Raw genomic sequence first — 13,639 nt, 5'->3', positions numbered from 1 at the left:
GCGCAAGATGGGTGCCGCGTTTGCTAACAGTGAACCAAAACAAGTCATTCGTTGCGATGGCTAAAATCAACGATCTGAAGTTTGAATTGATGCCGCACCCTCTCTACTCTCCAGACCTAGTCCCGAGTGACTATTTTCTGTTTCCTAACCTCAAAAAATGGCTTGGCGGTAAAAGATTTGCGGACAATGAAGAAGTAATCGAAGCTGTAAATGGGTATTTTGAGCAGCTTGACGAATCATTCTATAGAGATGGCAATACTAGACTAGAACACCGCTATGAGAAATGTATCAGCCTTGGAGGAGATTATGTTGAGAAATAAAAAAAAAAATTCTTAAAAACGTTGTTTTTCTTGGTCAGGCCGGAAACTTATCAATCCACCCTCGTATTTGCTTAAAAAAATCACCTTTTGGCTAAAAATTCATCTCTTGGTTAGAAATTCTACTTTTTGGTTGAAAATTCAACTATTTTCTTAAAAAGTAATCTTTTTTATCAAAATTTCAGCTGATTTATTGAACACTTATATTTTTGGATAGAAAATCCATCCTTTTGGTGTAAAAATCATAATTTGTTAAAAAAGTCATCTTTTTAGTTGAAAATTCGTCTTCCTTGCTTCAAAATTAAACTGTCTTGTAAAATATACATTTTTTCAAATTAATAATTAAAAATTATGTTTGAAAATCCAACTTTTCCTGGTTCAAGTTTAATCTCCTTCGTTTGAAAATTGGATCATTTGGTTCAAGATTCGTCGATTACGAAAGTGTAATGAAAACTGTATTTGGTGTGCAAGTTATAATTTTGAATGAAATATTACTTTTTCAATTGAAAAAAGGTAACAAAAGATGAGAAACCCCAAAATAGGAGAAAAAGATGACAAATTTCTAAAAAAGGGGACAAAATTTAAAATAGGTGACAAAAGGTGAATAGGTGATACTCTGTGATGACTGCAATTTAAAAGTATCAAATTCATGTTTTTTGCAAATATATATATATATCGGAATCCATATGAGAAAATTATGTAAATTTAAAAAAGTCAACAGTTTTAAAATACAAAATCGATATCGAAAACTCTTCGAGATATCGATTAGAGAATTTCAGATTCGTGTTTCAACCAAAAAATCCTACAACTTTGTTGTTACGGACATCATATTTTTGCCAAAATATCATACTCGGGTTTCATGGTTCCAATCTTTTTTTTCTAATGCAAATCATTATTATTCAGTCATATATTTTTCTGTGATTTGGACAATTGTCAAAAGTGCGCTTTTTTTAGGTTGCACAATGGGACGGATTTAGAATGTTTTGTTTTGAAATTATGACCATTAAATTTCTAAGAAAATTGTCGAAGCCGATTTTCAAATCATTAATTTTTTTATAACTTTGTTTCTAACGCAAAGTGTGACAAAAAGGGCAATTTTGCAGATTCAACTTTTCTCTCTAAACAACCAAATTAATGAACTCGCTATATATCATATTCATTGCAGATATGCTGAAATAACGTAATTAATGAATTCAATGTGGAAGTTAATTTGTACAAACAATTAGTAAATAAAATATTTTTTATTTCTTCTAACCCTAAGTATCAATTTTTAATAACGAATGTTATATACAAAACACCTATATTCGTCATTAATTTGCTTCATATCTTTTTTTACCATCAATATTACCACAACTCATTTTAATACTGATTGCTGAAATGATAAAATACAAACAAAAATAATTTAAACAGTACAAATTTATAAACAAACGCTCATGTTAGGCAATTTTATTTAGAAATTATTTTCTGAATAACATTTTGCATTTTGTCATTTATGATAGCAAGTTTAATATAAATATATTTCATAATTTTGTAACAAATAAATCAACAATAAGCAATAATTGTTTCTATTTTTATTTCCAACAATAAATGGCTCTAATCTTAATTGATAAGTTAACTTGAAACTCCAAAATGGTACAAATTAATGTAAGAAATGAATTTCGAAAACTAATGCTAGATTACTTGTATGAATTCTACGCAGAAATCATCAAAGTCTGATATATTTATTCATTATGTTTTTTATAACTATTTTAATCAATAGAACTTGGTTCTGAAAAGATTGCAAGATCAAAATTAACGCCTTTCATGAAAAGGCTTGAATTCGAAAATTATTTACACTAAACAATAACAAAAATATATTAGAAACAATTATTATCTGCTAATTTATTTGTGGAAAAATTATTAATTATAGATATATAAAACTTTCTATCATTAATGATCAAATGTAAAATGTTACAGAGAAAAACAGCTTGTACATAAAAATGCCTAAAATGGGTATTTATTTATAAATTTGTTAATAAGAGTCCTAATTATTTTTAAATACATTTTATGACTTCAACTAACAACAATAATGATTGTTGATTATAAAGAGATTTTACACGCCATAATTTTCTTGAATAAATTTCAGAAATTCTAGTTCAAAATGTTTCCCGTAAAAAAATACATAGCTGACTATTGAGTTATACCAATTGTTTATGCAAATGAACTTCAACATACATTTTAATTATTTATGTTCTTTAAGTATATCTGCCTTAAATATAATATATAGCAAGTTTGTTTATTTATTTTTTAGAGGAAAAATCAAATCACACTTTGAGTTAAATAAAATTTGATGAAAGATAATAATTTGAACATTGGTTTAAAAAATATTCTTAAAAATGTAATGGTGATAATTTCTAAAAAAAACTTCCAAGTCCATTCAAAATTGCGGCCTGAATAGTATTTTGAATATTAAACTTTTTGGTTCAAAATAACGTACAGCCCACAGATATTGACCGATTGGGAACAACACATTTAAAAAAAAAAGCTGATAAGATTTAAAACAAAGTTATCGAGCCTGATTTTTTATTTAGATTTGCAATTCGTTAAAGAATACATAAATATGACGAAAAACGTGATAATTTTTTTCTTTTTTACGTTCTCGGTGCTCGTCAATAATAGAAAAATGGTTGTAATCGTCTAAATTTCAGATTTACTTCAGATAAAAATATTACATTATGATACAATAAGCGAACCAATTTTTATAAACAAATTGTTTGTTGAAAATGTGTTTCATATCATTTTTAATAATTTTACGTTTTGTTAAAGTTATATTGCAAGAAATTTGGACGGAAACAATATTATAATGAATAAAATTTCTCTTAAGAATATTCTTGTTAATATTATAAACAGCTTTTAAAAATTGGAAACATTATAATTTTATCAAAATTCATAATTCGTTGATAAATATTTTTGTTCTTTAACAAATTTGATCAAGAAATAAATTAATGGAAAAATTAATTGTTTTTTGTTTGCAATTTTTTTCTTTCAATTGAGAACTTTATCATAATTTCAGCAATATTTATAGTACTTTGATTAATTTCATGTTTTCTCAATAAATAAAATAATCAAATGCATTGTGCGGTCATTTGTTCGCGAATAAACTTTTTTTTCAAATCTCAATTCCTTTAATTGGGAACTTTACGATAATTCCAGCAAAATTCATAATTAGTTGAATGATTGTATACCTTCTTTAAATAAATGTACTAAACAAATACATTATTCGGGCATTTGTCGAAAAAATATTGTGCTTTTTCAAACAACTAATTATTAATGTTTTTGAGATTGTCATAAAGTTCTCAATCCAAAGGTCTGACATCGAAAAAACATGCGTAAATAATACGTTCTTTAATTAAATTTGTTTAAAAAAGCATACAAGTTATCAATAAATAATGAATTTTGTTCAACTTATCATGAATTCTCCAATTAAAAGGGCTGGTGTTGAAAAAAAATCCGTCGACAAAAGCCTGAATAATGCATTTGTTTTTAACGATCATACAGTTTATCAACAAATCATGAAATTTGCTGAAATTATCATGAGGTTCCTGATTTAAAAAACTGATTGTAAAAAACAAATTTTATGTCAACAAATGCCTGAATAACGCATTTATTTTTTACTTGTCACAAATTGTCTTCATTGTAATATTTTTTATATCCAAATTTTTTGCAATATAACTTTAAAGAAACGTTGAAAATTATTGAAAATGATAAAAAACACACTTTCAACAAATGATTTGTCGAAACCATTTTTTTTTGTTTATTGTATTGTGATCAAATCTTTAAGTAACGTAAATCTATGAAAAGTACGCGATTAAAACAATTTTGCTATTATTGACGTGCACCGGGAACAGTCAATTGAATTGAAAAATTCGGACTCTAAAGCTAATCATTTTTCCATTCGAATTAATGCAAAACTAACTGCAAATTAAAACACTGAAGATGGGCCTCTTAGTTTAAAAGTTATTTAATTCAAAAATGTTGTATTGAAATGCTCAATAACTTACACCTATAAATGGAAAGTACTAACACTTTTCAATTGAATGATTTTCAATTGAATGCATTTAAACTGAAAAAATGTCAGATTCAGTTCCAAAAAAGCTTCAAAATTTTATTTCAGTCTTGAATAATATAGATATTGTTCCAAATTTGTTCAAACTTAAAATTATTATTACAAGTTTTTCACAACTTTTAAATATCTTTTAAAATTATTCGAATTTTCAATAATTTTTCAAAATAAAAAATCATTTACAGTCTTCCTAGAAATTTTAAAAGCATGTTTTAATTCTCTTGAAACCTTTCACAGTTCTTAAAAAGCTTATCAATTCTTCGTTTAAAATCTGCCAAAATCTTCAATTTATTTTAAATTAGACTATGAATATTTGCACCGGAATTTCGGTACGAATGGCCGGATTTTGTCGGAACATACACTTCTTTTAAATTATTTGAAACCATTTCAAATTTTTAATTAATTTTGGATTTTTTCAAAACCTCTTAATATATCTAAAAAATACTCCATTTTTTCAAAGTTTAAAATCGCCTTGATATTTCCAAGGCTCAAGGATTTGGAATCATCTTGACAAATCAATTATTGTTCACTTTTTGATCATGTCGCAAGTTCAATTTTGAAAATAATTAATTAATTTTTATATTGAAAGTTGCTCAAGTAAAAATGTTTGTACCAAAAATGTTCAACTTCAAACGCTTTTAATTTTTAATTGTTTAAATCTTCCAAGACTGAATGATATAATTAATAAAGAAATAAAAATTCAACAATTTTGTTTTGTTCGTTAAAATCAAAATTGGACAGATTTTCCTTCTAAAATTGGTCAAGTTCCAGGTCAAACCATAAATTCACTGTCATTTTCCGGTTTCATAAAATTCTAAATCATTTTCTGGTCCAGCGGCCACCCTATGTTAATTTACTAATAAACAAATAGTAAAACTAAAAAAAAAGCAGACTCGATAATTTTGTTTTAAATTGTAACGACTTTTTTTACATTCTCATCGGAGAAGGTATTTGATTTGTGTAAAATTTTAACCCCCCCCCCCCCTCAGTTTATGTCAAATGTCCACGTTTTGAGACCCCTGACTCCGAAAAACAGGTTTTTACGAATGTGTCTGTCTTAATGTTTGTCTGTGAACACAATGACTTTTGAAAAAATTAATCTATTAGATTGTCCTTTGGTACACTCGTTTAGTGTCCCAAACTAAAGGTCAAGTTCGTTAGCCAGCCATTTTGGATACAAATTCAAATAGTGAGAACATTTTGAATATTTTCGAGACCACTTTTTCAAAAATTCTCTACGGTTATTTATAGTATTCAAAAATTCGAACAATTTATCCTATTGACTTTTTCCATAAGGGATCGTCCATAAATTATGTAACGCGTTTTTCTTTTGTTTGAATAAAGACGAGCATGAAATTGATGTGAAGTTGAGAAAGACACAACGATATAAACAAAAGAAAAAAGTGTTACGTAATATATGGACGATCCCTAATATCAAAAATTACCAGAGTTGTAGCATTTACAAAATTCCAAAAAAATACACGAAAATGAACATTTTGGGCCAAATAACTCACGATATAAAAAAAAGTCAAGAGAAGAAAAACGTTGCTTTTTGAACGCCCTACAAGATTATCATAACCATTTTTTTTAATTTTTTGAAAAATCCAAATTTCATATTTTGACAGCAACAAAATTATGAAAAATCCAAAAATTACATTCTTCGGCCAAACTATGCAAAATGCGGTAAAAGATGAAGAGATAAAAATTGTGCATTTGAAAAAGATCCCCAAATTTGTTATCAACTACTTTTTGATAGGATGTATAGTTTTGGCTCTAGTCATGAAAAACATGATTAACAGTAAAAAACAAAAAATCTGCCCGCTTCGTGGACACATTCTAATCACAACTTTTGTCATTTAATTTCTTTTTCGTCTTGTGTGTGAGGTTTCCAAAAATGTAATTAATCATTTGTTGTTTTTTCATGTTAATACATTCTCATCAGAGAAGGTATTAGATTTGTTTAAAATTTGACCCCCCCCCCTCCCAGTTTTTGTCAAAAATTCACGTTTTGGGACCCCTTGAATCCGAAAAACAGGTTTTTACGAATGTGCCTGTTTGTCTTTATGTCTGTCTATGAGCAAGATAACTTTTGAACAAAATAATCTATTAGATTGGCCTTTGATACACTCTTTTAGTGTCCTAAGCTAAATGCCAAGTTCGTTTGTCAGCCATTTTGGATAAAAATTCTAAAAGTGAGCATATTTTGAAAACACATTTTTTCATAATTCAAAAATTCTCTGTACACTTGTTCATAGTACTTAAAAAGTAAAATGTCAATTTTCAAAAGCCCTATAAGATTATAGCAACTTTTTGAATTTTTTCGAAAAATTGATAATTCAAATTTTGATCAAACAAAAAGTAATAAAAAATTGTATTTTGTTGTCAAACTATGCAAGGTAGGAAAAAAATTATGAGACAAACATTATGCACACAAAAAATATCTACAAATTTGTTATTAATCACTTTTTTATAGGACACGTTAGTTTTTGTTTTATTTATTAAAAAAAACAGTGAAAATACAAAGCTTAAATTTTTCGAAACATGACACAAGCTAAGAAAAAATAAATGGATAACATTTTTTTACCGAAAGTAGAGAACAACAATCTTTTTTAAAGTTTTTTTTTATCCCTTCACCTATTTTTTTTCATAAGACATACCGTTTTTTTTAACTTTTAGCATACCAAAATTTACCAGTTTTTTTTTAGTCTCCAAAAAGGCTTTTTTCTCATTTATGTTTTCAAACTCAAAACATGAAAAATAAACAAAAATTATGATTCAAAGTATTAAAAGCGCACTTTCTGAATCAAGGAATTTGATACGCAACAATTGTTTAAAAAAATAGAAACGTAGAAGCTGAATAGTTTTAAGATAATATCTTATAAAATGGATATAATATTTGAAAAAATACTGAAATGTACAATTTTCAATTAGTGAAAAAAAATTTTAATATAAAATTTCCAAAACAAACTTATTTAAACTAACCACTTTCAAAATAAATCAGTTGTACATTTTGTACAATCATAATTCAATAAATTCAGAAATGAGTTTGAAATTAATTAAGGAAAATTTAAAGAAACTTCAACAGAATTTGCTCAAATGCCTCCAAATTTAGGATGAGTTTTAAAGAATTCAAGATGAATGAAATAAAACTTTATAAAACTTGTTCGATTAAATAGGATTGAGTAAATTTACAAGAATGTAAAAAAAATTTAGAATAAACTAGTAATAATTTAGGGTGAATTCAAAATGAATTGCAAAAGATATTTTCAAATTTTTTTAAACGGGAGAATGAAATTTGGTCTGTTTTAATGCCAATGCAAGTTACGAATTATAATAATGTACATTTACGGGATTTATATCAATTTTCAAGGACAAACTCGAGTGCGAAGCACGAGATCCGTGATGAGAATGTGTTCGTTAAAGCCGAAGGAGCTTTAATAAACGAGAATTTACAATCATTAAATTACTGTTGTCGATACTTTTTACCTTAAATAGTCTGTGCAGAAAAGTCGAGCACGAAGCGCGAGAACCAACAGTCGCGCGCAAACTTGCAAGCCGCGTGCGATGAGAATGTGCCCGCGAAGCAGGCACATTTTTTGAAATTTGATTTACATTAATCGATTAATATCTGTTGGTTCTACGTCATTTTGAACCAAAACAGGCATTTTCCCCGCAATGTTGGCTGGCCAATAGTCCAGCTTGCAGCCGGCCTCGGACGTAACAAACCGGTACCTGATATACCATTGGCTCTAATGAACAAACTTATTAAGTCGATAAGCCTGTTTCAGACTGAAAATTTAGACTTATGTTGGAAGACAAATGCTTTAAATCTCTTTAAAGTCATTCGAATCGATTGGAAAACTTGTCTCCTTGATAAACAAGAAAACAATGAACGAATACCTACTATTTTATTGTAGAAATTGTAACCAGAAATGTTTGTAAAAATGCCCAAATCATATCAATATTTCTAAGATTGTAATAAGCCATTTATATCTTAAAAATGTATTTTACTTACAAACTGCTTAGCTTGGGGACAAAAACTTGCTAAGAATCGAGACATTGCAACTTTCCTCTTTAAAAAACGGCTGCCAAATGTTTCTTTACAAAATGCATACAAATATGCTATAATTATAGATTAATAACAAAAATTTAAGAAGAGTTTCTTCCCAGGTTTCACTGCCAATAACGATAATAAACACATGTATTTATTTACTGGAATGTGTTTAAATTTCACGTTTGCAATACGTTCGATGCAGCACATGAGAGGTTATGTACAAAAATATCCTACCTTCACCAACCCAGCATCAACTGAGTTGAAAGTGTACTAAATGTTGACCGTGGCGCTGATTGTTCACGCGGCCTAAATTAAATAAAATGCATGGGAAGAAACGCAAAAATGCACATTTTTAGAAATTTAAACTATTTTATCTAATTTTTCTAACTAGTCGTTCATTTAGAATGTTTTCTATATTTTTTAAAGCAATACTTATTGCAAAAAAGACGTATTTTTTGGCGGGAAATTTAAATAAAGATTTTGTTATTTCCATTTAAACATTGATATAATATTTATTGTTATAAATTCATTGAAATAATATGCAACTGTTCTCATATAAATGTAAGTTATTATTAATTTATTTAAATTTTTGAAAAAATATAGTACTTCTAATTTCGAAACAAATAGTACTAGAATTAAATAAAAAATTAGAAATTGACGAGAAATGAATTATTACTGAAATTCTATAGTTCTATAGTTTCAATATAATTTTAGATTTAATTCTCGAATTTTTGCTTGATAATTGAAATAAACATTTTTAATTTATTATCATAATCAATAATAATATTTCATTTTAATAATATCAATTAATATTAACATCATTTCTTGATATGAAATTTCAATTTGAACTTCCCGCCATAAATCAAAGCGAATTTTCGACCAAAACTCGACCAATTCATCTTTTTCCTAGTAGGTATCGCTTCAGAAAATATTTAAAACTTCCAAAATTTTAAGTCTCGTAAAATAAAATTTTATAAAATAGTATTTATTTGAAGAAAATTGAATTTTTAGGTTTTTGACATGTATTTTTTAATTCAGGCCTTGTGAAAAATCAGCGCCATCTATCGGCCCTAGTCAAATCTCGGGACACTTATTCCGGCAAAGAACCAGGGGGATGCTTTTCACTTTTTCGAAAGACGAGAATTTTAAAATTATATCAAGAGAGTTTTCTTTCTTAATAATCTAAAAAAAATTGCAAAATAATTAATAGCCTTATCAGTATTTTAAAAAAATTTTGTATAAAGAATGACCTCGTTAATAGCGTTAATTGCAAGCAAGTTTATGTTAGAAATATTAAAAATTGTTAAAAATTATTAAAAATTACAAGTTAAATTATTTTCATTTTAAATAGTTCAAAAACCCTTAAAAAACTTCAAAATTTTTAAACATCTACATGTTGATCTACATTTATTCAAATGATTCGAATTCTTCCTTTTTTTTAATTCTGCAAAATACAAAAAAATTTCCTGGAAATCTTCCCTATTAATTTTTGGCAATTATGAAAATATTTTAAATCTCTTTAAATATTCTCTTAAAAATAAAAAGTTATTATCAATTTTCCTAAGAATCTTAAGACAGTGTTTTATAATTCTTTGAAACCTTTCATAATTCTTAAAAAGATTATCAATTTTTCATTTAAATTCTGCAAAAATCTATATTTTGTTTTAAATTAGGTCGTGGACTACTTGCACCGAAATTTCGGTACGAACAGCTGGACTTTGTCGGTATACATAACACTTCATTTAAATTATACGAAATAACTTCAAATTTTTTACTAATTTTGAAGATTTTTTGACTGTCTAAATATCTGTTCATCTTACTCAATTTTTTCCATGAAAATCTTAAATATTTAATATACATCAAAATTAAGTAATGTCACTTGTAAATTAAAGTTTTTGAAATAAAAAAATTAAAATTGTAATATTCAAAGTTTAGTTTTTTGTTCATTTTTTAATATTTAATTTAAAATTACTGATTTTACATGGAAAATAAAATATTTTCAAATATCAGGCAATGCTTACTTTTCTTAATTAGAAAAGTTCAAATTTTCATAATTTTCTACTAAAATAATATTTTTAATTTAATAAAAGCCTTTAATTATGAATATATAATTTTAAAGTTATTTTATAATTAAAAACAGTTTATAAAGTTTAAATCAAGCGTTTACATTCGTTTAAATACTACGACTTTCCAATTGAAGCAGTTCAATTTGTAACGTTTGGGGTTTTTCTCCAAAACTTTTGACGTCAATCGATACTAATTTTTAATTTTTTAAGTCCTTAAATCTACATTTTAAAATTCTTTAAATGGAAAATGCACGCTTCAAACTTAAAATCCCAAATGGAAAATTTTCTAAGTAAAAGATTTTCGAATTACGAATTATAAAATGAATGATAGCATAATTTGAAAAAGATAAAAATTCAACTAATGACTAAGAAAAAAACTGTTGAAACCAAACTTCGACTTTTTATTTCTAAAAATTTATAAAATTCCCTGTCAAAAAATAAAATCACTGCATTTTCCCGATCTCATCAGATTCCCGGTCCAGAGGCCACCTGGAACAACTAAATCATTAGACCTCATTAATACGGTATGTGTACCGACCAAGAATTAGAGCAAATAAAACTCATTTTTGTAATCAATATAATTATATTCTATTCATATAACAATGTTATAAGAGTCTTATTTTCATTTCTTACCTCTATAAATATATATATATATATATTATAGTTTAATTGTGACAAACAATTTTAGATATAAGAGTTTCTTATTCTTTCGAAGTCTATTTTTCTTCTAACTAACGCCTAAACTCAACCGAAAAAAAGAATGAATTCATAAATACAACCGACTTCCTCAATAATAAAAGAGATAATTTAAAAATAAACAAATACCATTTTGAACCCTCAACGATTTAATTATGTCGATTTCATCGAAACTGCGATAATGCAAAGGCAAAAGTACTATTTATGAAAGTAATAAAATACTCTTTCTATTATTGGTTTCTTTCATTATGAAATCAGTGTAAGTCAGTTGTTCACGTAAAAAGAATCTCTAAAGCAGACTTTGATACTGAATAGAAATCTCTTTTCTCCTATGTTACACTTTCAAACTCGACTTTACGCGATATTTTCAAAATGGATATTTACAATCAGTAAGATATCTTAACATAGAGCCATCAAGAAGGAACATACAGTCTTTACAACCTTGCAAATGCGGATATTCATTCAAAATTACCTACAAAATAACGCCATTTCTTTTCTGTTTTTACAAAAATGCGTATATTCACGTAAAAAATTGCAGGTCAGAAGCACGCCAAATGTTACGAACCAGCAGTTTCTACAAACCACTTCTTATTGCTGTCGCAAAAAATTGTTATTAAGGCCGCGTGTCCACTCGACACATTACCATATGTTTCTGCAAGAGCAAAGACTCTTCTATGCATAAACACAATGATACTTTCGAATTACAAAATAAGATGAGAAAAATAAATTTGTTTATCTAACATCAAGCGCGCAAAGCTGAGGTTCCGAAAGGAGAATTCACTTAAAAGTGTCTTTGTTTTTCTACATAGAGAATAGAAAACAAAACTAAGGTACGTGTACGAAACTAACTCCCTAGAAATCAGCTATTATGATTTAATTAGAGGCCTTAGCTGTGGCACTAGGGGCTGGTGTTGTTGTGGCACACGTTTCTTCAGTAACAACGCGCCTATTCTTCTTGATCCTTTTCCATTCTCCATTCATGTAATTCATCTGGAAGTGCGTCTCCACCAACATTGGCACTATCGTCCCGTCTGCCTGAGTAACTTCTTCTATATTTTCCGACAACATTACTGTCACGATGTTGCCCAACTTGGGACAGGGGTTATCTAAAATAATAAATTTTAAAATATTTCAAAATACCTAATATGTGTGTACGGAATTGACCTCGCGAAGTTGTGCAAAATCAAAATCGATTAAAAAATCACTCATTTATTTATGGGATGAATAACGAATAAAAAAGACAACGATCATGTTTTTAGAACATAATCTGTTTTAGTTTAGAGAAATACATGTTGATGTTCAGCATAAAAATGGTTGAATCCAAGTTTCGGAACTTCCAAATAAAATTAGGAAAATGAAATAGTAAATAAAATAATTTACAAGGAAGGAGCATGGAAAATGATAAATAAATAATAACTTTAGTAAACAAATCAAATACATTATTAGAACTAGAAACGTACCCCTTGAACCTGCCATGAAACCAAGAATGAGAGCTTTTTCTGGTCTGGTGACTTTGTTGGCGGTCCTGAACATTTCCTGCGCCTCAAGCATTTGTTCCCTCTGAAAATAAACAACATTTTTTTTTGTAATTAGACATTATCAGCGTCCTTTTAAACACAGTGATTTTATAATAAAATGTGAACGCAAGTAGTAAAAGGCGCCTCCATTGTCGCTTATCTAGCTAATCTGAATTTTAAACTTCACACTGTTATATTGGATAAATTATGCAGCCAGGAGGCAAAGTAGTATTTAGAGAGTTTACCATTTATCAGAGTGTGCAATCTATTCGGGTCTGAATTTTAGGGAAAATTTAAATTTAATAAATCAAAAATAGCTTTTTTATACAAATTATTAATTAAAGTTTATAGGTAATTTGTAAAATAAAGTAAAAAATGAGTCATTCAGTTTTGAAAAGAAAAAAAATTTAATATTTTCATTTCTGGTCACTTTTTCTTGCGTATTTCTGAATTTTATGAACATAACATTATTGTCTACTGAAAGAATGCAAAGTACGCGATTTGATAACATTCTCTTTTATTTTACCAAATAGTCGAATTTTCAATCAATAAAGATTAATTTTGTACCGAAAATGTCATAGTGCAATGTTCAACAAAAATGATGAACTTTCAAACAAGAAGATTAAGTTTTGAATAAAAAATAAATTTTTAACTAAATTATTAAATTTTGAACTAAAAAAAAATTTCAACTCAAAATAGAATAGTGAAACTTCCAGATAAAAAAAATTGAATTTTCAAGAATATATACCATTTTCAACAAAAGAAATGAATTTTCAAGAATATAAACCATTTTCAACAAAAGAAATGAATTTTCAAATAAAAAAGAAATCATTTGCAAAAAATGTAAAAGTTAAATTGTCTTTTAAAAAATTAATTAATTAATTAAT

General features: G+C 27.2%; 2 protein-coding genes across 2 annotated transcripts in view; both read right to left on the bottom strand.

The window, feature by feature from the left end:
- Positions 1 to 8,739, bottom strand: part of LOC117167947 (peroxiredoxin-like) — a 14,427-nt gene extending 5,688 nt beyond the window's left edge. Inside the window, exon 1 of the mRNA XM_033353204.1 lies at positions 8,435 to 8,739. Within this exon, the coding sequence (XP_033209095.1) occupies positions 8,435 to 8,479 (45 nt within the window). The 5' untranslated portion in view covers positions 8,480 to 8,739. The remainder of the gene's footprint in view (positions 1 to 8,434) is intronic.
- A 2,464-nt stretch (positions 8,740 to 11,203) lies between these two features.
- The window catches only part of LOC117167974 (negative elongation factor A), an 18,347-nt gene continuing 15,911 nt past the window's right edge, over positions 11,204 to 13,639 (bottom strand). Inside the window, exons 5-6 of the mRNA XM_033353249.1 lie at positions 12,696 to 12,795; positions 11,204 to 12,341 (exon numbers count right to left, since the gene is read on the bottom strand). Of these exons, the coding sequence (XP_033209140.1) occupies positions 12,109 to 12,341; positions 12,696 to 12,795 (333 nt within the window). The 3' untranslated portion in view covers positions 11,204 to 12,108. The remainder of the gene's footprint in view (positions 12,342 to 12,695; positions 12,796 to 13,639) is intronic.

Source organism: Belonocnema kinseyi, chromosome 2, assembly GCF_010883055.1.
Source record: "Belonocnema kinseyi isolate 2016_QV_RU_SX_M_011 chromosome 2, B_treatae_v1, whole genome shotgun sequence".
NCBI lineage: Eukaryota > Metazoa > Arthropoda > Insecta > Hymenoptera > Cynipidae > Belonocnema > Belonocnema kinseyi.
Note: the sequence above shows the minus strand (reverse complement) of the source record. Positions and strands in the feature narration are given on the sequence as shown.